The 25,987-nt window shown below is 37.8% G+C and overlaps 1 protein-coding gene across 1 annotated transcript; it reads left to right on the top strand.

Annotated features, from left to right (window-relative positions):
- Positions 1-3,425: 3,425 nt before the first annotated feature.
- Positions 3,426-4,115, top strand: LOC145106746 (uncharacterized). The gene is made up of 3 exons (XM_079043678.1): positions 3,426-3,480; positions 3,550-3,846; positions 4,000-4,115. Exons 1-3 carry the CDS (start codon positions 3,426-3,428, stop codon positions 4,113-4,115), a joined length of 468 nt encoding a protein of 155 aa, XP_078899804.1.
- The last annotated feature ends 21,872 nt before the right edge of the window (positions 4,116-25,987 follow it).

Raw genomic sequence — 25,987 nt, 5'->3', positions numbered from 1 at the left:
TCATAGAACTATCATACACTACAACTGGAGGATTCCAGGGGATACAAATACATGGTTTTATTTTAAGTAATAAAACTACTATACATACTGGTGGCAGCCAGGTTTTCATACAAAGGTTTTCTTACAGAACATACTATACATACTGGTGGTAGCCAGGGTTTTCATAAATAACATGCAATACATACTGGTGATAGCCATGGTTTTCATACGGAACATACTATACATACTGGTGGTAGCAAGGGTTTTCATACTATACATACTGGTGGTAGCCAAGGTTTTCATACAGAACATACTATACATACTAGTGGTAGCCATGGTTTTCATACAAAGATTTTCGTACAAAATACAACATACAACACAACTGGTGGGAACCAGGCATACAGACTAACATTTTCATATACAACTACAAAATACAGTAACGAACATACATTTTGGTCTTGGGGTTTAAGACTACATTTCATTACCAAAGAAAATATTAGATTTTCTTGAGAACATGCAAACATTTTACAGATTCACAGACAGGTTTTCATTACAAAAACATACTTATGAACTCACTAGATTTAATGCTGATACTCTTTCAAAACCGCTTGTATTCTCAGGGAACCGGTAGACAGGTACACCCGCAGGCTTTTGAGAAGACGGAGCTTATAGTGTCTCATCTTTTATACTTTTGGTTATACATTTTGTTGTATACAAACTATGTATCAAACAGATTTAAATATTCTATATATTCAATGTAATGGTTGTGTTTAATTTGATTTCTATGATGAAATTGTTGTGATACTGTACATGACATCCTCCACCCCCGAACGTTTTCGACATTCCGGTTTGGGGGTGTGACACGATTGGTGGTACTTTTGTCTGTCTGTGAGGTGCAAAGGCATGGGATTCAGTGTGGCTAAGAGGTTGCGATGGGAAAAAGGCTAGGAAAGGGTTCGGTTAGAACATGGAAATCAGGTGGGAGCTTCGGTGGGTTTTGCTCGATGGGAAGAAAGGAAAAGTTCTCCGATAACCTTCTGGCTTTATCTCTCTATTTTTTTGTTTGATGTTTGACAGTGATCGATAGGTTTGTTTGGGGTTGATGTTTTTAATTTATATAGCTTTGATGTATATATAAAAATGTGTGTGTTTATAAATAATTATGACTCTAGGATTTATTATATATAATGGTCTTGGTTACAAGGATTCCAAAAACTCAGACAGATTAATTTTTTGAGTTGTAGAACTCCGGAAAATTGTGTTTAAAGATTCACGTTTAATTTAACTCGGAACGTCCGATTTTTCGACTTTTTCAAGATTTTTTGTCAAAAATATTTCTAGCATGATATCAAATAATAGACTACGACCAGAGTTCAAAAATGTTCTCGGTATTCCCATCTGAGGTGTGGAAGTCCCTCAACGGATAGAAACGATTTTAGCGGTTTTAAGAAAATCAGTATTATACTTGTTTGGATTCTTAAATCGGTCATATCTTTTGCATACGAACCCCGTTTTGGACGTTCTTTATATTTTCAGGAACAAGGAAATATGAACTAAGAGACTAGAATGTTTGATTTGCTCATACTACTTAATACGACATTTTAATTTTTCAGACGCATTAACTATGGTTGCAGTTTGAGCTGTTCGATTCGTTTGTCAGTTTTCACATTTGGAAGTAAGATACCATCCGGTATCTTATAATAGTTGAAATGAACTAATTTATTTTACATTAGATGCTCTAAAACCCAGTGAGTCAAATTACCAAGAGATTTACTGTGAACTTAACCGTTCACAGTCTTTGGCCTAAATTTCGGGACGTCACAAAATTAATATCGGCTCAATTAAATTGTTAAGTGTACGCTTTAAAATTCTATACGATGAGGTTCATATAGCCCTAGAATGATTGGTTTTGCCTTATTTCCTTATCATTGTTTGGTTGTGGACTTAGGGCATAACCATTATTCGACAGTCTATGTGATTCCCTTTTGTGTAGAATTTGCATGCATAAGGAACCCATCAGTGTTGGTTGAGATTCTTCGTATTGTAAAGGTGATCGAATTGAGAATTCCTAGGAGAGCCTAGGTGATGCCATAGTAGGATATGTATGAAGTTTAGCATAAGGATAATGGTTATGGATTTAATGGGGTGACTTAGAAGACTCGATATGATTCTTGAGGAAAGTATGGATAGGTGTGGAAAGTAGTATTGGTCCTGTACTACTTAAAGCACGAGATCCATACTCGGGTCAAGGGTGGTCTCGTGGATTCTAAGGGGGCCTATGGAGTGGAGGTTCCCTTGAGTTCATGCTAATCATTTATATGTTATATTTTAGTTGAGTATGGTGACCACTCGAGGAGGAGCTTCTGGATCCGGTTCTGGCTCTGGTGCCAAATCGTTGGATGACCGTTTATGTGAGTTTATCACATCAGATATTACACGCGGTATCATGGAGGCGACCCTTGTGATTTTCGGAACCATTAAGGAGGGGATCATGGAGCTTATGGATGAGCGACTCGGGGTCCTTCAAGCAGAGATCACTGCGGAGGAGATAGGAGCGCGGACTCCCTCATTTCAGGAGTTTAAGGCTTGTGGACCTCCAGAGTTCTTTGGGGCTAAGGACCCCCTTCTTAGCCACCGATGGATTGCTGACATGGAGAATGCTCAGCGGACGAGTTTTTGCCCTGAGAGGGAAAAGGTAGGTTTGCATCCTGCCTTCTGAGAGACCGAGCACGTGACTGGTGGGATGTGGTCAGCCAAGCATTGGGATCTACAGTGATGGTGGCCATGACTTGAGAGGAGTTTGTTACGAGATTCCAGGAGTAGTTTGGACCGGAAATAGAGGTGCAGCAGCTGGCGAGTGAGTTTTAGGACCTTCGCCAGACCACTGAGACCGTGACAGAGATCACCACCAAGTTCCATGAGAGAGCTCTGTTGGTCTTGCAGTATGTTGCAGATGAGGAAATAGATAATACGAGATACCATGACATGTTGAGGAATGACATTAGAGAGTTTGTGAGCTTTTCGGGGTGCAAGACCATGAATGATATTATTGCGGGGGCTTGTGAGCGGGAGATTGAGCTAGAGCTTCAAACGAAGCGCAAGCCGGAGCAGGTGTAGGCGGAGGTGGGCCATGATAAGAAGCCTAAGACTTCTGATTCACACAGTAGGGGACAGCAGGGTTGGGGCCGTTGCAACAATCACGGTAAGTCGCACAGTAGGGCATCTCGAGTAGCAGGTTTGGGTTGTTACAGATGTGGTCAGACTGGTCATATGAGTAGAGAGATTGCCCCGAGAGTGCACTGATTTGCTTTCACTGCAACCAGATAGGCCATAAAAAGGCCGATTGTCCGAGGTTGTCAAGAGGGGCAATGGCGGCGCCTGCGCTGACGACCATGAGATTCACCGATGGTCGCTAGGTCAAGGCGGATCCACCTACGGTGAAGAGCATGGCATTTCAGTTGACGACTGAGGAGGCGAGATCAATGCCTGATGTGGTTGCGGGTATGTATCCTTATCTTTTTTATTATTATTTCGTTTGTTTATTCTTATGTTTTATTTTATCATGTATAGGGACTTTATTAGTCAATGGTATGGTTGTTCATGTTTTGTTCTATTTGAGTGCTACCGATGTTTTTGTATATCTTGAACTTAGCAAGAAGTTTAGTGATGCTCCTGGGATTTTAGATTATTCATTGGAGGTAAAGATTGTTGATGACCGCTTAGTAAGTGCTTTGAGGGTTGATCGAGGGTGTATTCTGAATCTACTCATCGAGAGATATTTGATTGATTTGGTTCCAATTCCATTTCGAGGGTTAAATGTTATTATACAGATGGATTGGTTGGGTCCCAATGGTCCCATGATTGATTGTGAGCACCAGTTAGTGGGAGTTTGAAACCAAAGTGGGGGAGAACTGGTTATTCAGGGAGAGGGTGCTTGGCATAGACCGACTCTTTGTTCAACCGCGAGGGCTAAGAGATATATTCAGCAGGGTTGTTCTGGATTTTTCGCCTATGTGGCAGATACTCGAGTTGAGGGCACAAACACAGTGGGTGATGTGCCCATCGTTCGGTATTTTCTTGATGTATTTCCTGAGGAACTACCTGGAGTGCCTCCCGAGAGGCAGGTTGAATTCTGAATTGACTTAGTTCTTGGTGCGGCCTCGATAGCCAAAGCACCATATTGATTAGCACCGCCAGAGATGCATGAATTGTTTATGCAGCTTCAGAAGCTGCTAGACAAGGGGTTTATCAGACCGAGTAATTCACCATGGGGAGCATCGATCATGTTTGTGAAAAAGAAGGATGGTTCTAACAGGATGTTCATTAACTACTGGAGTTGAATAAGCTGACGGTGCAGAACCGTTGCCCGCTCCCAAGGATTGATGATCTTTTTGACCAGCTTCAGGGTGAATCTTGGTTCTCCAAGATTGATTTGTGGTCATGTTACCATCAAATGACGGTCAAAGATGAGGATGTGCAGAAGACGGCTTTCAGGACTCGTTATGGTAATTACGATTTCGTGATGATGCTATTCGTGCTCACCAATGCACCCCTAGCATTCATGGATCTCATGAACCAGGTATGTAGACCGATGTTGGATCAGTCGGTGATCGTGTTTATCGATGATATTGTGGTCTATTCCAATACCAAGGATGTGACATCCCCAAATTCACAGACATTTTAAAAATTTTATTTATGCTTATTTTAAAATCAAAGTATTCATTTTAAAGAATAATATTGCGGAATTTTTTCCTAGAAAATATGATAAATATATTATCAAAGCATTTCCGAAGAAATGTATTTTGTTTATATTAAAACTTTGGGATGTCATTCTCAATACAGAAACATAAGCATAAATAGAGCTTACATTCATTTACACTAATGATTTACATCTCCTTTAATCTCTTTGTGTAATGTATCTTCAAATTGACACATGCGATATAAATAAACTGAGTGGGACAGGTTGGGAAACCTGGTGAGTACATAGGGTTTTCAACCCACAATAATATAGTTAATTTGTTTCTTCACATATTTCATGTCAAACAATTAACCCGATTACCCATCCCATTTTCTTCATTTAATATTCCCTAAAGATTTATCCAAAGGGTCATCTCCTACATCGTATTTACCTCTCATCTCCTTACATCACATTTTCTTATATATTTGTTCCTAAGGACTTTTCCTAAGGATCATCGCCTACATCGCATAGACAATACTGATTCGGGGTTTACTCCCCCAATACGTGTCTAGTAAGGGATAGATTATCATCGCATGAATACGTTGTTACAACATCGCCTGAACTCGTAATTCATCAAGTACAGGTTATAAGCATGCTGGTGTTTCCACATGACTATCTAGAATAGTCCATGGTCGCCATCTATACTCTGGTAGATGACTACATCGCAACATCGCAGGTCAAGATTATGGCATATCCTCTCGTTTCACATCACCTATCTATCATCACCTGTCTATCATCACCTAGTTATCATCACCTACTTATCATCACCCGTTGCTACCCAATTCATATTTGTAAGTATAAAAATACATATACGTTTTAAATCGCGTAAAAATGTATAAATCGTTCATCCAGCATAGATATCTGGAACACAGATAATAAGCACGTATATCATGTATTTATATTAAATAGTTCATATCTGTGTGTAAGATGAAAGTAACTATGCACTCACTTGTTAAAGTGATGACTCGAAATTCGGACAGCGCTTCGCTTCTAACAATCGTCTTTTCCTTCGACGAAACCTACTATTATTATTGCTAAGTTTTAGTCTAGTATTTATTGCGACTAATTAACTCAAGGTCTACGAGTGATATTGTTTAATAAGTGTTAAACAATACTTTTCTACTACTATGTGAAGACAGGGGCCAAACATGAAATACTGGAGGGCAGGACCATTTTGGCATTTAAGTTGTTCTAAAATCCAACAACCCTATGCGACCCTTCAAACCAGATTCCCCGTACTACGAGCAGTTAAAAGGTATTATAATAACACTTTGTATATTTTATAATACTTACATATATTTTTATAGGTTCATAATAAAGATAATGAACTTAAATATAAGTTATACTTAAAGAAGCGTAAGCATAACTCACTTACAATGGATTTTAGCGGAGAACTGGCCTCTACGCGGGCAGAACATCTGAGCCGAAAGCTCTTTTTCTCGGACCCTTTTGGCACCCCAGGACTCGCCTCTAACACTTGGGAAGTTCTAGGGAATGGGAGGGATTAAGAAGATTAATTGAGAGAGAAAGAATGGGAGAGGTGTGAAGAGAAATAGAAGAAAAAACACTTCTATTTATAGGTTGTCGGATGCGAGTGCGCGGGGCGTACCTCTGGAGTACGCTAGGCGTACTCAGTACGCGGGGCGTCCGGAGTGCTATGATGCACGTACGAGGGGGCAGGTGTCAGCTCATCATCCGAGGCCGTGGGGAGAAAGCAAGGGCTGAGATGGTGCCACATGGCACTCCTCGCATCAGCCTATATATAACTTCTAAATTCCGTAACTTTCGCATATGAGCTCCGTTTTTGACGTTCTTTATATCTACACGTAGGTATCGATGGGATCTATAACTTTCGTTTTGACTCCATTGGCTAATTTTGACTTTATTTTTAAAGTTATATTTTAACAGACTTAGACAGTTAAAAACGGTTAAAAATTCATAACTTTGTCATCCGACGTCCGTTTTCGTCTGTCTTAATATCGTTGAGCTCCTATTAATGAGATATTCGATTCTTGTTTAGATTGTGTCGGTTAAAAATCGATCGATCTAAAATTCGATTTCCGGGCTGTGAACTGTTATGTTAAATCTTAAGAAAAATCATAACTTCCTCATACGAAGTCAGATTTGGACGGTCTCTATATGAACGATTTCGGTTTAACATCTTCTACGACTGTCATTTAGATTGCTAAGGCTAAAAAGTAATTTATCAAAAATTCACTTTTTACGTTACGCGGCACCGTGCCGGTTTAGCCGTAAAACTACGACGAGTCATAACTTCTTCGTTATAAGTCAAATTTCAGCGTTCTTTATATGTATGAAACCCTTGTGAAATATAATATAATTTGCTTAAGATTATTTATTTTAAATAACCTTCTATCAAAAATTCATTTTTGATGCTCATTGTCTCTAATTTGACTAGCCCGAATCTGCGGGCGTTACAAACGAGCAGCACGAGGATCATTTACAGGAGGTATTGGAGAATTTGAGGAGAGAGAGGCTATATGGAAAATTATCCAAATGTGAGTTTTTGTGAACATTGTGTAGTTCTTGGGGCATATCGTCAACTAGAAGGGTATCTTGGTCGATCCAGCCAAGATTGAGGTCGTGATGAGATGGGAGGCTCCGAGGACTCCTTCATAGGTTCAGAGTTTTCTAGGTCTTGTGGGTTATTATCGGAGATTCATCCAGGATTTCTTCAAGATTTTTGTGCTATTAACCCGCTTGACGAAGAAGAATGTTACTTTTCGGTGGGTGCCCGCTAATGGTCAGCTTTTGAAACATTGAGACTGAAATTATGCGAGGCCCCGATTCTCTTGCTTCCAGAGGGCATGGATGATTTTGTAGTATATTGTGATGTATCTATCTCGAGACTGGGGGTTGTACTCATGTAGAGAGGGCATGTGATTGCTTACGCTTCGAGGCTGTTGAAGCCTCATGATGCGATTACCCTACGTACGATTTAGACTCGGGGGATGTGGTTTTTGCCCTTAATATTTTGAGGCACTATTTGTATGGGTTTATGTGTACTATCTACACTGACCACAAGAGTCTGAGATACTTGATGGATCAGTCGAATTTGAACATGACGCAGTGTAGATGGTTGTATGTGGTGAAGGATTCTAATTGTGAGATCCTGTACCACCCCGAGAAGCCAATGTGGTGGCCGATGCCCTGAGTCGCAAGGCAGTGAGCGCACCTATTGGAGATATATGTCTTAGAATTGTTATTATTTCTCCACTCTTAGATATAATCAAGAAGGCTCAAGTAACGTTTGGGTACAAATTTATCCATGTATGACTTTGTAATGGCTTGACTCATGTAGACCCACTTGCATGTGGTAGTATAGCCTTGTGACATGATATATATATATATATATATATATATATATATATATATATATATATATATATATATACATATATATATATATATATATATATATATAGAGAGAGAGAGAGAGAGATGTAAACACCTCTATATAAAGTGGGTTCCATACCACTTGTAGAGGTGTGCTTGAGAGATGTAGTTCATAGTGACTAGTGAGTGAGATATTTATGTAGTTCTATATCTGGTACCCTTTTGTACTCATTCCTATGATTGAATACATGTTTTAGCACTCAAATCACCATGTTCTTTTTGTTTTCTTTAATTTTGCATGCCAAATCAATGCTCATAATTCACATCAGTTGGTATCAGAACGGGTTTTCGAAGATCAAAGTGATTTTTTGAAGAAACGGTTCTCAGTTCTGCTACATTCAACACAATTTGTAACGTTTATGGTGAGTCTCTCGCTGATCTCTCTAAATCTTTTTGATTCGTGCTTGCGTTCTTGAATTTTTTTTGATCATTTTGACTCATTGGATCAATTTTTTTTGAAAAACCCATTTGTTATGATCCAATAATTTTTTCATTGATCAAGCCCTATCCAATCCTATTCTTTTTATTAATTCGATTCTAAATTCACAATTATTGTTTTCAATCAAAATTGAATTCAAAAAGCATTTTATATGATTCGATTCCATGGATTTATTACTGTTCATCGTTCTTGATTTAGCCCAAAATTCATTTTATGATCCAATTTTCGAATCTTTACTGCTCATAAATCATTTTGAGCCCAAATTGCAATCCAATACTATTCATAATCGGTTTACGGTATGCCCATTTATATTTGTTTTGATCCGATATCATTTGTTATTACTCTAAAAATCGTTGTTCATCAATCGACCTGTACGCACGCTTTACTCAATTGTACTAGTAGTTCCAAATATCTTAGTTCTTAATCAGTTGTTCTTGAGTTTCGTTTTCATCCCATCGTTTTTAATAATCGTTTGATGTTGATTGCTAATCTGAAAATGGGATTCGATTTCATGACTTGGTATATGATGAAATCGATTTTATTCAATTCATAGCTTAGAAATCGAAAATTAAATCTTTGATTTTAAAGATTTTAACAAAGAACACTTGATTAAGATGAACAACGGTTGGTTAAACATGTTTTTGATCAGAAATTTGGCATAAGAATCATCAATTTGTTGTTTGTTGATCTTTGACTTTGAAAAGTCAACCCCATAAAAAGTCAACTTTGATTTCTATGTGTTGATTCGATGAATTAAATGCTGAAATTGGTTAATACGAGTTTTTTTGAGTCTATGGATGTTGAAATCAATTTTATTTTCGGTTTAATTTTGAAATTGATTGGGATTGTGTTCTTGATGTCGAACACTATAAGTTGGTTCATGTTCGCTTCTTGAACGTGATTTGGAAATTGAATGGCTTGTAATCGAATTCGCTTTGGAAAAAAAGGGTTGATGATTCGATTTCGAAGGGTTGAAGGAATCGATATTGTAGGATGACTGCTTTTTGTTCGATGTCTATGGTCCTAAGGTGATGCCGATGGTTATTCACTGAGACTGAAAGCTTGGATTCGATATCGAGGATCAGTATTTTGGATCGATTTGGGATTAAAAACTAAAAGCGCAAGCTGTGATTTTGGAATGGGAAGTATTGATGTCGATTTTGAAGGCTTCGTTATGGGTAGTTAAATTTGGACTTCGCTTTTCTGTTGATATATCGATGACGAACAAATGGTCAATGGGTCAGTAAATGGTTTGGAATCGAGGTTTTACTGTTCGACATGGAAGGATGCGTGACTGATATCGAAGGATTGTGATTCGGTTTAAATTTGAATTTTGATGTCGAACATTGCAAGGCTTGAGAACGAAGGGCTGATGCCTAGATTTGTTGTCGAGGACCTGTACGCGCTTCGTTGTCGAGGATTGTACACGATTCGTTATCGAGGATCCAATTTCGTTTTCGAAGTCTTCGTTGTGGGTAATCAAGTTAGTGCTTCGCTATGTTCACTCATTAGGTAATAGCGAATGTCGACGTTTGAATCAGGAAAGCGGAGTGCAGGTGGAGGAGAATTAAATTGTGTCGATTTGAATCCCTGGAACTTTTAAGAAGTGTCAAAAATTGCCCAACTTCGAAATGGTGACAAAACTTATGAAGAACGAAGAAGTTTCATTTCGAATCCCTGGAGTTCGTGAGAAATGGCAGAATATACCCAACTTCGACATTGGGCTGAAAGTTCTGCAAAATGGGAATATTTTCGAAAAAGGCCCCTACAGTTAATGTGAAATTGTGAATTAACACTTTATGCCCAGTTTCGCAATTGGGGTAGTGTTTCGCATCTTAAGCTGTTTTGGGCGCACCGGGTCACTGCAAAATTTCGAAATTGGCAGTTTCTACCCAAATTTTTAAAATTTTGTCAAAGGCGGTTTGTGAACGAATTCGAAAATTGAGATTTTTTGGATTTTCCATATTTTTGCAAAATGTTTATGCCATGTGTTAAGGGGGAGTTTTGGATAGAAAAATTCTGAAATTTAGTGCTTTCTCATTCCATTTTGGTTTTATAATCATTTTTCGATTATAAAATGTAGTGACACTTTAATCGAGTATGAATTACGAGATCATAGTAATGTAAGAATTAAGAACACGAGATCTAAATATAATCTGGTTGGCTCAATTATGCTTTCAAGGAATACAGAGAAGAAATAGAGAGTACAAGATGAATTGCAAAAGTCCTCTATAACTCTAGTACTCATCCCATATTTATCGGGATTGAGAAAGCATACAAAAAAATAAGGGACTAAAAACTCTAAAGCTTCGATACAAAAATTCCCTTATAATAAACTTAACATACAAACATTTGATATTATGCATGACCTAGACAACCTTCGACATCTTAAAACAATATTCAACCTCAACATTCCCCCCCCCCCCTTATGAGAAGTGTCGAATCTAAGTCATCAGCATCTGAGCAGCTTGATGTATCATTTTTCAAATCTCAATATACCAGTTAATCAACTTGCGAATTTCAGCTTTGTCACCTTCATTGTTCTTTGCACAACTATTCATTCGAACAATAAGGTTTGTGTAATGTGGTGTGGTATATCTTTCAACATCACAAGCTTGGAACAAAAACTTCGTAATCTTCCCCTTCTTATTCTTTCCAACGAACACTATCCCCAAAGGCTTCAAGCATATCTCTCCATCTTCATAACTCTTCAAAGTAGCCTGACTTTTTAACATTGATTGTGGCACAGTTATTTTTTTACCAATGGCCAAGGCTAATTTGACATTAGTTAAAGCTAAGTATTCATAGTAATTATCTACGAACAACTTGATGTGAGCAAATCCAATCAAAAATTCTTCTTTGCTTGTTAACTGAAGCTTCGAGAAATAAGTTCCCTTCAGAATTATTGCAACATTGATTAGATCATGAACATTCATTAAAGGGAAGTAAGCCACTGAGAAATCGAATGCAACATTATTCGCTCTGACTGCGTGAAATCGATAAATTTGCAACACACCCTCGAAAAAACATCTTTGGATATGTTGAGAACACGAACTAGCTTGACAAGTGACCAGATCTCCTCTTCCCTTTTTCCCAGAACTGCATGGAAACGAATCTTCATTCTCTTAAATTCTTCTTTATCTTCGAATTTATCATCAATTTGATAGCCATAAACATCATCTTGTTTATCAGAAAATCCAACTGATTGAAATCTGAATTTTCTGTGGAAAAGCTCTTCTTGGGAATCTTCTCAAAATCATGCATCTCACCAGTTATGACATGAGCTTCAATATATTCATAACAATAGTGTTTCGATGGATCACCCTTGTCAAGACCAGGAGGATCATTGGCCCTTGTTCCCGAAAGATGCTTTGTATTTGCCTCTGCTTCTCCATCTCTTTTTCAACTACTGCTTTCTTTTCTTCTTTAGTGGTTTAGTAGAAATGCCTTTGCCTTTGTTTTTCAACTCTTCTGTTCATGGAGGTGGTTTAGAAGAACTTGAACCTCCAACTCCATAATCAATCACAATTCCTTTTGTTAAAGGTCTTGTTGTTGTTGTTGTTGTTGAAGTGGTTGTAGAAGAAGTCTTTGGTAACAAAGTATGAAGTTGAGTAGAGATAACCTTCCCAACAACTTTCGCATCATCATTATCTTTCGAAGATCCACTTCATCCAGTGCTGATCTTCGAACCCATACCCATGCCAACACTTATACCTTCTCCCCCTTGCACCCCTGTGTGAACAGGTGGGGCATCCGTTGGCATCAGATTTACTAGCTTGGCAACCGGAGCTAGTTCATTGTGAATCAGAGACTCCAACAAAACGAAATTTCTGAGTTAAAAACTCAGGTAGTAAGCAGTGATTTAGATGAGGAACCAGTCTTCGAAACTAATTCCTTGAGATTGTTCACCAAAACTTCTAGTTTACCAAAGCTCTGAACATCAAGTTCAGCTTTCTAATCAATCTTCGAAATTAAAGACTGATACCTCTTGACCACATTCGTAACTGCATCAGCTATAATATCGACTTTGGTATGAAGAGTGGAATAATCATGAGAAAGGGATGCAACTTCCTTCTCCATATCAACCCGGAGCTCTTCGATCTTCAGGTTGACATCCTCACGAACTTTCTTTATATCTTGAACAAACAAAAGATGTCTTTCCTGTGCCACAAATTTCAACTCTTTAAGCTCATAATTGAGAGTCGAAGATTGAGCTTTGACACGATTCTCATTGTTTCGATCCAACATCTCCAACTCATATCGCAACCGATGCTCTTGAGCCTTGAGCATAACATCGACTTCTATGGCGGACACATGATGTTTACCCCCTACATCAGCTTGAACCTGTAACAACGAATTCAACTTCCTGTTGAGAATTTTAAACTGTTTTCCTGACATCAACATATGATCAGGAATATTCTCTTATTCGGGATCAAACTCTATATCAGCAAAAGTACCCACGAATTCACCATCTTTAGTAGTGTCATCGTCATGAACTGTTTTGGGGCCTTCAGTTGATTGGGATGGAAATAGATGAAGTGATGGGTTATTGAAGAATGTTTTCAAAGGTTGGTGATTGTGTGGATTGAGGTAAAGTTGTTGAAATAGGAATATTGAATAGTGGAAGCAAAACAGTTGTATCAACGGCAGATGTTTCGAAAGAGGAAGAAATAACAAGAGTAGGATTGCCTTGGTCTTCTTTGTTTGATACTCCTTCACCCATGTTGACATTTGCATCCATATGAGATATGTTCGCAGGGATGCCTGAAGTTCGAACCTCCTCAGTAACTGATTCAGCATTCGAAACTCCGGGTGGTGTGACATCAATCTTCTCAGGAGTAGATACTTTAAGATTATCACCTTGATTAATGGTTGTGTCCACATGAGATGTTTTCATAGAGCCATCAAGACCTCCAGTCGCCTCGACATTCGAATTGATTGGAGAATCGCTCGTTGGTGATGGAATACCCAGATTGTCATCACGAAGTGGCGATTCTGGTACTACTTTGTCATCATCCATTGAATCTTCAATCACCACTCTCCTCTTATTCTTCTTAGAAATCCGTTTGGCCATCTCTTCATCTCTTCGCTTTTTAGATGCAGGAGACATAGGAGTTGCAATTTCACGAATAACAACACCTTTTCGATTGATTTGTGGCTTGTGAGTGATCTGGGGTACACCTTTAGGTGAAAAACTGTTGGACCTCTCTGGTGAATGACATGGTCGATTAGCCATTTTCTTCAAATGTTTCAAGACCCCAGATTTTGAAGGCATGACCTCCTTGGCAGGTTTAGAAGATTCTTCGACAGTTGGCTTAGTAATTTCCTTTGGAGATTTAATAGGCTTAACAACTTTCTTTGCAATAACTTTCTCCACTGGCTCAGTACTTGGTTTCGAAGGACTACCCTAAACCTCCTTCTTATATTCTTTTCGCTTCTTCGATGGACCACCAATACTCTTGGGTAATAAAACACCAGTTTCAACAGTAGAATTAATTGTTTTCAAGTATGCCACCAAAATAGGATTTGAAGGATCAACCTTGCGAAGCATACCATCTGGAATGCGTGCAACCATCGGAAACATATCCGGATCACCTTCGACAGTCTTAGGAAAATGATACAAGGAAAATTCAGATGTCTGCTCATCTTCAGGAACTGCAATACTTTCCTTCTCATAAGCATATTGTAAAATCAGGCTCCAATAAAGAGCACACGAAATCCCATTAACCACATTCGTGTGTCCAATACTTTTCACAAACTCATCCCACAGCTGAGTTGGATAATCAATAGGTAAATCATAGTAGATACCTGCTACCAAGGAATATATTTCTAGTTTTGCCTTATCTAATCCAACACTTCGACCCATCAAGCATCAAAGGTAAATACCAAATAGAAAATTCAAGATACAAAGCAAACGGGATTTCTTGAAATCACTTATATTTGTGAGAACTGGTTGATACCCCATCTCGTTGAACATGTGAAGCACCTGTTCATTCAAAACCTAATAGAAAGGTTCGACAGTAGGTATATTCAAGATCTGAGCAAATAACTTATTGGTCAGTTTGAACTTCTTGTCGTTGATCAACTGGAAGGTAACCACTTTCATCATCTTACTATACACCACAGTTGAAACAGTAGGAGATAACCACGTTAATGGCACGAAGAAAGAAGAAAACATGGTCGTTGACATAATAAAATGTTGTAAAGCAATGATAAATATCTGCAACTCTTCAGGATATTGAGTAACATCAGGTTGGACTCTGAAATTAGTGTTTTGAATCTTCATGAGTGGTTGAGAAGTAATGTCATTAGTTGTCTGAGATGGATCAACATTAGCATTTGTAGCCTCCATTGTTAGGGTTTGAGCAGGTTGAAGAAAAAATAGATTGTAGAAAGGCTCTGCAATTTGGGGATATTTTGATCGCGTAAAGTTTGAATGAAATCCCCAAAACCCTTTCTATACGTAAGGCCCAATTTGAATTTGAAGCGGTTAGCATTAGTTACTTTCCACGTGTTACCATGAAAATCGGGCTTGTAGCCGTAAAGTTAGCCACGTCTGAAAAGTGATGATCAATTTTTCCTTGAAAACCGCAAAGGAACCAGAATGTCACATCAATCAGTCTGTTCGCATGTCCCAATGGGATAAGAACCGTCAGTAAACCTTCGGCATGGAGGCAAGGCTCTTTCAATTTTGGGTTGAAAAGCGAAATCATACGCCAGACTTTTCGAAATCATCAGCCTGAGTTGGTATGACCCAGAACCTCAAGGATTTCAGTGTGTGTATGTGTGCCAAAGATTGAGATGAGATCAAGATAAAAAAAATAGACATGTAACATAAGGTAGAAGTTCCTAAGAAAAGATCGCTTCGTTCTACATCAAGAGAGACGTTGAACAGCTTGTGTATGTTCCCGGTGAACTACAATCGAATACTTATAGAGAAGGATCGAAGGGCTTCTTTTATAAGGTTTCACGACTGGATAACAATTTCGTTACATATCACAACTCAACATACGTGTCATAAATTGTAAACGAAATTACCTATTTAACCAGTGTAGTCAGTGACAAGTATGGTGAGAAAAATATTTCAAGTAACAATGAATCGAATTAATACTCAAACGGAAATCATATTCCAAAAAAAAAAATAAGTCATGGATCTTGTTGGGTAAAAATGTCGTGGGTGTCAAACATTTTAGCAAGACCACTCAAAAAGAAAGAATATGATTTTGAGTATCGAAAACCGGTACAGAAACAAATGTTTCGTTACAATCTGGAACAAAAGTTCCCCGTCAATTCCTTTAAAAGTTCAAAATATTGGGTTTGACTTTCATCACGGTCTCATGAATCCAGATCATTAACACATATTGGTTACATACCTATAACCTAATTGGTTTGAACCAGAGATGTCTTGGGTATGTGTCATTGTGTGTGATTATGTAAGAATAGTTGATGAAAAGGATTAGTTAAAGAATCGAAAGTAACTCTGCTATTAGTGGACCAGTCAGAAAAGTCTTAACTCATTTTAGAAGAGTAAGGTGTTGGATTAGGTGTCTAAGCTCATAACTATAATTGGTATGTACTTGACCCGATAGTAGCATGGTCCATTTTGGGTTGCCTTCACCAAAACAATTTGATAGGATGGATATTTGAGAAAGAGGTTATTTGTGATATATTAATATATTATAAGACTAATATATTAATTGAGAAATCATATTATTTAATTGGTATTGATCAAGAATTAGTTTGGAATTAATTTAGTGATCAAAAGAGACTAATTAAATTAACAGCGGCTGATTATGTAAATCCGTGAAACATATAATATGGGCTAATGATGCATGATTAACTAGTAACAGAATAAGTTCATATAAGAGTCCATGAAGTGTTATTGTATTAAAATCCTAAGTGTATGAATTAGGGTTTACAAGTGACCCTTGGAATTCTACACTATAAGTATGTTCCATTAGCTCCAAAATCAACACACATGTGATTCCTAGAAGAAGCTAGCCGATTTTGGTGTCTCCAAAACCTCGCTCGTATTCTTCTAATTGTTCTTGGTGTTTGTGACTTGCTTGAGGCATCACACTTGAGGTGATAAGCTCTTATAAGGCCAAGAACTACAAGCTACAAATAAGAGGTATTCTTCTAACTAGTTTTTTTTATATGTTGTATATCTCAAATTGCATGCTAGTTAGGGTATATGCTTTGGAAAATGAAATTGCATGTACAATTAGAGAAAACTTAGATCCAAAGCATCTAGGGTTGTATGTGCACCATAGTAGTGTTATAGTACATAAAATCCATCAGTGGTATCAGAGCCTAGGGTGTTTTCTGTTATATTGATGCATTGGTAATTGTTCAAAGCAAGGAAATCATTTTTTGGGGAATCTGCCTGATGACCATGACGTGGTGACTGTTCAGTGGGCAGATTTTCATTTTTTTGGCAAAGTTTTGGATTAGAATCATTACCACAAACTGTTTGACAAATAAAAATCATTTTTTATGATAAGGTAATGATTATCTTCGTCCAATTTAAAAGATAATTGTCAAAATTTTAAGATAATTACTTGATTTTGTGAAAAACAAATTATTTGTATAATTTGAAATTATTTCGCTATATGAATAGCATTAGGTCAAATTGGTAGATGATAAAATCATATGATAATTCTATTAGTTAAATTTGATCTAAATGTTTCTTGAAGAGTTTCATAACTTGCCCTCAAGTTATGGAAATTGAAAAGTCTCATTCATGAAACATTAACTCCTTAAGTTATGAAATTCCAAAGGTCTTGAAGAGTTTCATAACTTGCCCTCAAGTTATGGAATTTGGGAAGTCTCATTTATGTAACAGAAATTCTAAAACTCAAGATGTTTTTAAGAGTTTCAAAACTTGTCCTCAAGCTTTGAAATTTGAAAAGTCTCATTTATGAAACTTTAATTCCAAACCCTAGAATTTTAAAAGTTTAAAATTCAACCGTATACTATTATAATATTAAAAGTTTGATACCTATATGTGTGTATAAGACAAGTCAATCTTACCGTTAGTAGGCATCATTCATGAAACCAATCTATAGGGGGGGTATAAGGAAACTGCCTATAAAATGGTAGTTGAATGGGTGTCCACTCTCACCCACCGCTTCCTTGATTGGTGGAGGGTCGTTAGCCAAACGGGTAGGATAGGACATTAATCCTCATTAAGAAGTATAATGATATTATAAAGTAACTAAACTTTTATAAATTCCCAATCTTAGTTACTTTAGGAAAATGTGAAAATGGTGCTATTCCATGAAATTGCACTTTGCACCTTGCCAATTCGTTAGTGGAGCTTGTGTGGTTAACCGGCACACTAATTTGGGACTAACAAAGGTGGCAAAGGGTAGCTTGATGTTTATCATAGATCAATGGAATGTGTGTGGTTAACCGGCACATTGATTAGGTGATAAGTAACATCAAGAGTACCAAGCACATTTGCATGGTTATTCACACCTTGTTTGTGATCCTCGGTATCCCATTCACAAACTTGAAGGGCATAACCGAGATTTAAACATGCATTGAAAAGTTCAATGAATCTCAAAGAATCTAGGAATTTCAATTCATTTAAAACCTAATCTTCATTTTTGTTTTTCATAGTGGAAATTGGTAAATCTTCATTTACCTACCTTCAAATATTTTACAATTGGATTACGGCATCCCTTTTCCGAATTGTGAAATATTGTGTTGGGTCCTAGCCATAATATTTCATTTGGGTGTTATATTACGGATACTTATCTAATCTAAACTTTATCTTTCTTTTCAGATGTCTACTTAAAATACTACTTCAAACCCAAACTATTCCGGCTCTTTCTCCCTCATGAACTTATGTGGGAGGGTCATCTTTGAGGGATCGAACTTCAATGACTGAATTCGAAACTTTCGCATGGCCATTCGATACGAGGAAAAGGAATATGTCCTCGATAAAGAGCTAAAGGAGATTGATGAAAACACTGCCACTCCTGAACAGATTGCTGAATATATGGCTCATGAGAGGGACGCAACAAAGGTGTCGTGTATCATGATTGCTACCATGACTGTTGAGCTTCAAAAGTCCTATGAGGACTTTTGGCCCTATAAGATGCACCAAGACTTGATGGAAATGTACCATCAAAGTGCTCGATAGGAAAGGTATGAAAACATTGCCTCCATGATCACAACAAAAATGAAGGATGGAGATTCTATCACGGCCCACTTGCAAAAGATGCAAAGGTTTGTGGACCGCTTGCTGAAGCTGAATGTCAACTTCGATGAAGAGTTGGCCATTGACATTATCCTACACTCTTTGCCTTCTTGTTATGATCAGTTTTGTATGACTTATCATATGAACAAGGAGGAGGTCACTCTAAGCAAGCTTCAAGGCCTTCTGAGAACTGTTGAAAGTAGTTTGAAAGGCTAGTCTGTTGTAACTACTCCTACTGTTGATGCCCCTGTCTTGGCAATTGGACATGAGAAAGGAAAGAACATGAAGGCTCCTTCTAAGAGCCACAAGGGAAAATCCCATGATGGATCCTCTTCTAGTCGGACCTGGGTTGGTTCTGCTAAACCCTCTTCCAATCCAAAGGAAGCAGAGTGCTTCCATTGTCATGAAAAAGGGCACTGGAAACGAAGCTGCCCCAAATACTTGCAGGACATAAAGGATGGGAAGATCATGCCCGTCTTCGCAGGTATCTACACTATTATATATAATAACTCATCACATGCTAATTCTTGGGTCCTTGATACAGGATGTGGTTTTCACATTTGTTCTGATTTGCAGGGTCTAAAAAGAAGTAGGGATGTGGAGCACGGGAAGATTACCTTAATCATGGGGAATAGAAAGTGTTGCATGTCACCAAGATTGGAGTTTATTCTTTATTCCTTAGTAGTGGGTTAAATTTAGAGTTGAATAATTGTTGCTACTCGTCCGATATCGCGAGAAATATTATTTCTTTTCATGGTTTGTATAAACAAGGTTTTACTTTTTCATTTAATAATGAGATATGAGATTGGTGGTAGTAATGCTTATTATAAAGGTAAATTTTATTTTGAAGCATTGCCTTGTAATGGTATATATGAAACTGTGATGGTTGTAGATAATTTAGGAAATAATGTGTTGCGTATCGATTCGTCTAATGGTTTGGATAAAGCATGCTTGTGACATTTTCGTCCTGGACATGTCAACAAGAAGTGCATAGCCCAACTCCAAAAGGATGGAGTGTTGGAGTCATTTGACTTAAATTCAGATGACACATGCAAATCTTGTGTGCTTGGAAAGATGACCAAGTCACCCTTCGTTGGTTCTTATGCAAGGGGTGAGGTTTTGTTGGATCTCATACACACCGATATGTTTGGACCCTTCAGATCCACCACAAGGGATGTTAACCGCTTCTGTGTGACTTTTACCGATGATTATAGTAGATATGGGTATATCTACTTACTCAAGCATAAGTCATAAACCTTTGAAAAGTTCAAAGAGTTCAAGAAAGAAGTGGAGAATCAATTGGGCAGGAAGATAAAGATGCTCCGATCTGATCGAGGTGGTGAGTATCTTAGTATCGAGTTTCACGACTATCTTAAGGAATGTGGAATTGTTTCACAATTGACGCCACCTAGGACACCGCAGCTTAATGGTGTGGCTGAGAGGCGCAATCGAACCTTGTTTGACATGGTTCGTTCCATGATGAGTCGAGCTTCGTTACCTATCTAATTTTGGGGGTATGCCTTAGATACTGTCGCCCATATCCTTAATCTAGTCCCAACTAAAAAGGTTGCCAAAACACCTCATGAAATGTGGACAGGGAAGGTTCCCTCATTAGCACATATCAAGGTTTGGGGTTGCAAGGCTTTCGTAAGATTCCCTCGTTATCACATATCAAGGTTTGGGGTTGCAAGGCTTTCGTAAGACGAGAGACTCACGACAAGCTCGAACCTCGTAGTGAGCGTTGTATTTTCATCAGCCACCCACATATTCCTTTGGATATCTCTTCTATAGACGGAGTGAAAATGTTGTCTTCGTTGCGAGGATAGGGGTTTTCCGCGAAAGAGAAATCATATGCCAAAAGGACAGTGGGAGGCAAATTGACCTTGAAGAGCTTCAAGAGTTAAGTGATGAAGGAACCTCAAACACTAGCACTCAACCCGAGGAGGAAACTCCAGTTGAACCAGTTGACGAGTCCTTACCTCTGAGACGTTCCAGTAGAGTTAGAATGGCACCTGAGTTTTATGGTTTCCATATTACTACAGATGGTGATACATTTATCAGTGATAGTACACTGGTAAATTTGGATGAACCTAACAACTACAAGGAAGCCATTACAGGCCCCACGTCTGCAAAATAGAAAGAGGCTATGGACAGCGAGATTCAGTCTATGTATGACAACAAGTTTGGAACTTGGTTGACAATGTACCAGGTCGTAAGACGGTCGGGTGCAAATGGATCTTCAAGAAGAAGACCGACATGGATGAGAAAGTACACACATATAAGGCGCGATTGTTTGCGAAGGGCTTTACTCAAACTCCTGGAGTTGACTATGACGAGACCTTCTCACCAATGGCCAAAATTAAATCTATAAGGGTTATGCTAGCCATAGCTGCATTTCATCATTATGAAATATGGCAATTTGATGTCAAAACCGCTTTCCTAAATGGGAAGTTGGCTGAAGATGTTTACATGAGTCAGCCAGAGGGTTTTGTCAATGCAAAGTATCCTAATAGAGTGTGTAAGCTTGACAAATGCATTTATGGATTGAAACAATCATCTCACGACTCGAATCTTTGTTTCAATGAGAAAGTCAAAGAGTTTTGTTTTTCGAGAAGCGAGGATGAGTCCTGCGTATTTGTCAAAGCTAGTGGGGGTATAGTTAGCTTTCTTGTATTGTATGTAGATGACATACTGCTCATAGGAAATGACATCCCAACCTTGCAGGAGGTTAAGTCTTGGATTGGGAAGTGTTTTGCTATAAAGGACCTTGGGGAAGCTGATTACATCCTAGGGATAAGGATATTGAGAAACAGGAGTAAAAGACTAATAGGACTTAGTTAAAGTACCTACATGGACAAGGTGTTGAAACGTTTCAGCATGGAGAATTCCAAGAAAGTAGAATTACCTATCTTGAGAAATACCAAACTGAGTAAGACTCAGAGTCCAAGTACCGATGCTGAGATAGCAGAAATTAGTCGAATACCATATGCTTCTGCAGTTGGCTCGATCATGTATGCTTTGACATGTACTCGCATTGATGTGGCTTTTTCTTTGAGCATGGTCAGCAGGTATCAAGGGAATCCTGGTAAAGCTCACTGGACTGCGGTAAAGAACATTTTCAAGTACCTCTGAAGGACAAAGGACTGGGACTTACCCTCGGTGGGAGTGATGACTTGAGAGTGAGAGGGTATAGTGATGCCAGTTCTCAGACAGACGGAGATAATTTCCGCTCTCAGTCGGGCTGGGTATTTACTTTAAATGGAGGAGCAGTAACTTGGAAAAGTTCCAAACAGGAGACTGTAGCTGATTCTACGTGCGAATCAGAGTACATATCAGCAAGCGAAGCATGGAAGGAGGCGATGTGGCTAAGGAACTTCATCGGAGACCTTGGAGTCGTACCAGCTGTAAAGAAACCTATGGAGATTTTCTGTGACAACAAGGGTGCGGTCGCCTTAACCAAGGAACCAAGGGATCATGGCAGATCCAGGCACATCGACAGAAAATATCACTTCATAAGACATCGATTAGAAGAAGGATTCCTCGTAGTAAAGGGGGTATCGTCAGAGGAGAACCGAGCAGATCCCCTCACAAAGGGATTGAGTAGGGTTAAGCACTTGCAGCACGCTAGGAGTATCGGGCTGAAGGACGATATTAGTTTTAGTGATTAGATAGATATTTAGAAACTTGTAATAGCTAAAAGGTAATTGACATTTGATGATTGAATAAAAGGAGTTTTATTTATAAGTAAAGTTACTATCTTGTGTCGATTGTTTACTATTGTTTCATTTTTTTATGTTTTGACTTCCAGAATAATAAGATTATTCAAACTATCCATAGTAGATCATACTTTGGAAGTAGGTTATGATACTAGATTGACATGAATGGGTTTGTAAGTTGTCTAAGGTGTTAGACATAGCAAAATTTTGCTACAACATTCATGAGTGCTTTTGAAATAAGATTTGAGTATTGGACTAAACCCACGCTCACATTGATCACTTCATGGAATTTATCACGAGTGATTGTGAGACGATAATATCGTATAGTCTTCAAACCAAGATATATGAGTTTTTGATTGCAAATTGATTGTACATTGATAATACGAAAACGCATCGGTAACTTGATGTTATAAAACGTATTGTTGTGTATGATTTAACGAGTAGTTAGTACAAGCATATAAGTCGAAGTTTATCTGTTCCTTTTATCCTAAGAGGATTAAAAGCGATATCTTGGGCCCCTCGATGATTTTGTTTTGACTTATGTGTCGGGCCCGGTCAGGACTCAATTGATGTGTTCAATTAAGTTCTATGTCAAACAAATCAGAAATCGGGAAACAAACTGTTGGACAATGAGTATGACTTTATTCCATGTCTTTGTCCACACGATATCTTGAAGAACAGAGGATTATATGATCCCTTATTTAATGGATGCATCAGAGTTCGACAACGGCTTTTAAGAGCTACGATTGCTAATCGGATTTTGAAGTCATGCTTATAATTATAGTTATTAGACTTATCCAAGTGGGAGACTGTTGGATTAGGTGTCTAAGCCCATAACTATAATTGGTATGTACTTGACTCGATAGTAGCATGGTCCATTTTGGGTTGCCTTCACCAAAACAATTTGATAGGATGGATATTTGAGAAAGAGGTTATTTGTGATTTATTAATATATTATAAGAATAATATATTAATTGAGAAATCATATTATTTAATTGGTATTGATCAAGAATTAGTTTGGAATTAATTTAGTGATCAAAAGAGACTAATTAAATTAACAGGGGCTGATTATGTAAATCAATGAAACATATAATATGGGCTAATGATCCATGATTAACTAGTAACGAAATAAGTTCATATAAGAGTCCATGAAGTGTTATTGTATTAAAATCCTAAGTGTATGAATTAGGGTTTACAAGTGACCCTTGGAATTCTACACTATAAGTATGTTCCCTTGGCTCCAAAATCGACACACATGTGATTCCTAGAAGAAGCTAGCCAATTTTGGTGTCTCCAAAACCTCTCTCATATTCTTCTAATTATTCATGGTGTTTGTGACTTGATTGAGGCATCACACTTGAGGTGCTAAGCTCTTATAAGGCCAAGAACTACAAGCTACAAATAAGAGGTATTCTTTTAACTAGTTTTTTTTTATATGTTGTATATCTCAAATTGAATTTGAAGCGGTTAGCATTAGTTACTTAAGGCCCAATTTGAACTATAGCTCTTATAAGGCCAAGAACTACAAGCTACAAAACCCTTTTTTATACGTAAGGCCCAATTTGAATTTGAAGCGGTTAGCATTAGTTACTTTCCACGTGTTACCATGAAAATCGGGCTTGTAGCCGTAAAGTTAGCCACGTCTGAAAAGTGATGATCAATTTTTCCTTGAAAACCGCAAAGGAACCAGAATGTCACATCAATCAGTCTGTTCGCATGTCCCAATGGGATAAGAACCGTCAGTAAACCTTCGGCATGGAGGCAAGGCTCTTTCAATTTTGGGTTGAAAAGCGAAATCATACGCCAGACTTTTCGAAATCATCAGCCTGAGTTGGTATGACCCAGAACCTCAAGGATTTCAGTGTGTGTATGTGTGCCAAAGATTGAGATGAGATCAAGATAAAAAAATAGACCTGTAACATAAGGTAGAAGTTCCTAAGAAAAGATCGCTTCGTTCTACATCAAGAGAGACGTTGAACAGCTTGTGTATGTTCCCGGTGAACTACAATCGAATACTTATAGAGAAGGATCGAAGGGCTTCTTTTATAAGGTTTCACGACTGGATAACAATTTCGTTACATATCACAACTCAACATACGTGTCATAAATTGTAAACGAAATTACCTATTTAACCAGTGTAGTCAGTGACAAGTATGGTGAGAAAAATATTTCAAGTAACAATGAATCGAATTAATACTCAAACGGAAATCATATTCCAAAAAAAAAAATAAGTCATGGATCTTGTTGGGTAAAAATGTCGTGGGTGTCAAACATTTTAGCAAGACCACTCAAAAAGAAAGAATATGATTTTGAGTATCGAAAACCGGTACAGAAACAAATGTTTCGTTACAATCTGGAACAAAAGTTCCCCGTCAATTCCTTTAAAAGTTCAAAATATTGGGTTTGACTTTCATCACGGTCTCATGAATCCAGATCATTAACACATATTGGTTACATACCTATAACCTAATTGGTTTGAACCAGAGATGTCTTGGGTATGTGTCATTGTGTGTGATCATGTAAGAATAGTTGATGAAAAGGATTAGTTAAAGAATCGAAAGTAACTCTGCTATTAGTGGACCAGTCAGAAAAGTCTTAACTCATTTTAGAAGAGTAAGGTGTTGGATTAGGTGTCTAAGCTCATAACTATAATTGGTATGTACTTGACCCGATAGTAGCATGGTCCATTTTGGGTTGCCTTCACCAAAACAATTTGATAGGATGGATATTTGAGAAAGAGGTTATTTGTGATATATTAATATATTATAAGACTAATATATTAATTGAGAAATCATATTATTTAATTGGTATTGATCAAGAATTAGTTTGGAATTAATTTAGTGATCAAAAGAGACTAATTAAATTAATAGCGGCTGATTATGTAAATCCGTGAAACATATAATATGGGCTAATGATGCATGATTAACTAGTAACATAATAAGTTCATATAAGAGTCCATGAAGTGTTATTGTATTAAAATCCTAAGTGTATGAATTAGGGTTTACAAGTGACCCTTGGAATTCTACACTATAAGTATGTTCCATTAGCTCCAAAATCAACACACATGTGATTCCTAGAAGAAGCTAGCCGATTTTGGTGTCTCCAAAACCTCGCTCGTATTCTTCTAATTGTTCTTGGTGTTTGTGACTTGCTTGAGGCATCACACTTGAGGTGATAAGCTCTTATAAGGCCAAGAACTACAAGCTACAAATAAGAGGTATTCTTCTAACTAGTTTTTTTTATATGTTGTATATCTCAAATTGCATGCTAGTTAGGGTATATGCTTTGGAAAATGAAATTGCATGTATAATTAGAGAAAACTTAGATCCAAAGAATCTAGGGTTGTATATGCACCATAGGAGTGTTATAGTACATAAAATTCATCATAAGGTAGCTCAGGGACTAATGTGAATATAGCCTAATTGGGAAGGAATCCTCACGATGAGAAATCCATTAAGGCTTCGAAAACACATTGAGTCATGGAGGCTTGG

This window comes from Lactuca virosa, chromosome 4 (assembly GCF_052849685.1).
Source record: "Lactuca virosa cultivar CGN04683 chromosome 4, Lactuca_virosa_CGN04683_v6, whole genome shotgun sequence".
Taxonomy (NCBI): domain Eukaryota; kingdom Viridiplantae; phylum Streptophyta; class Magnoliopsida; order Asterales; family Asteraceae; genus Lactuca; species Lactuca virosa.
The sequence above is the reverse complement of the archived record's forward strand: the minus strand, read 5'-3'. Positions and strand labels throughout refer to the sequence as shown.

Coding starts and splice junctions, on each gene's coding strand:
- LOC145106746 (XM_079043678.1), top strand. CDS start 3,426: ATGGCATTTCAGTTGACGACTGAGGAGGCGAGATCAATGCCTGATGTG. Junction 3,481..3,549: donor AATGCCTGATGTGGTTGCGG/GTATGTATCCTT, acceptor TATCATGTATAG/GGACTTTATTAGTCAATGGT. Junction 3,847..3,999: donor CAATGGTCCCATGATTGATT/GTGAGCACCAGT, acceptor CCTATGTGGCAG/ATACTCGAGTTGAGGGCACA.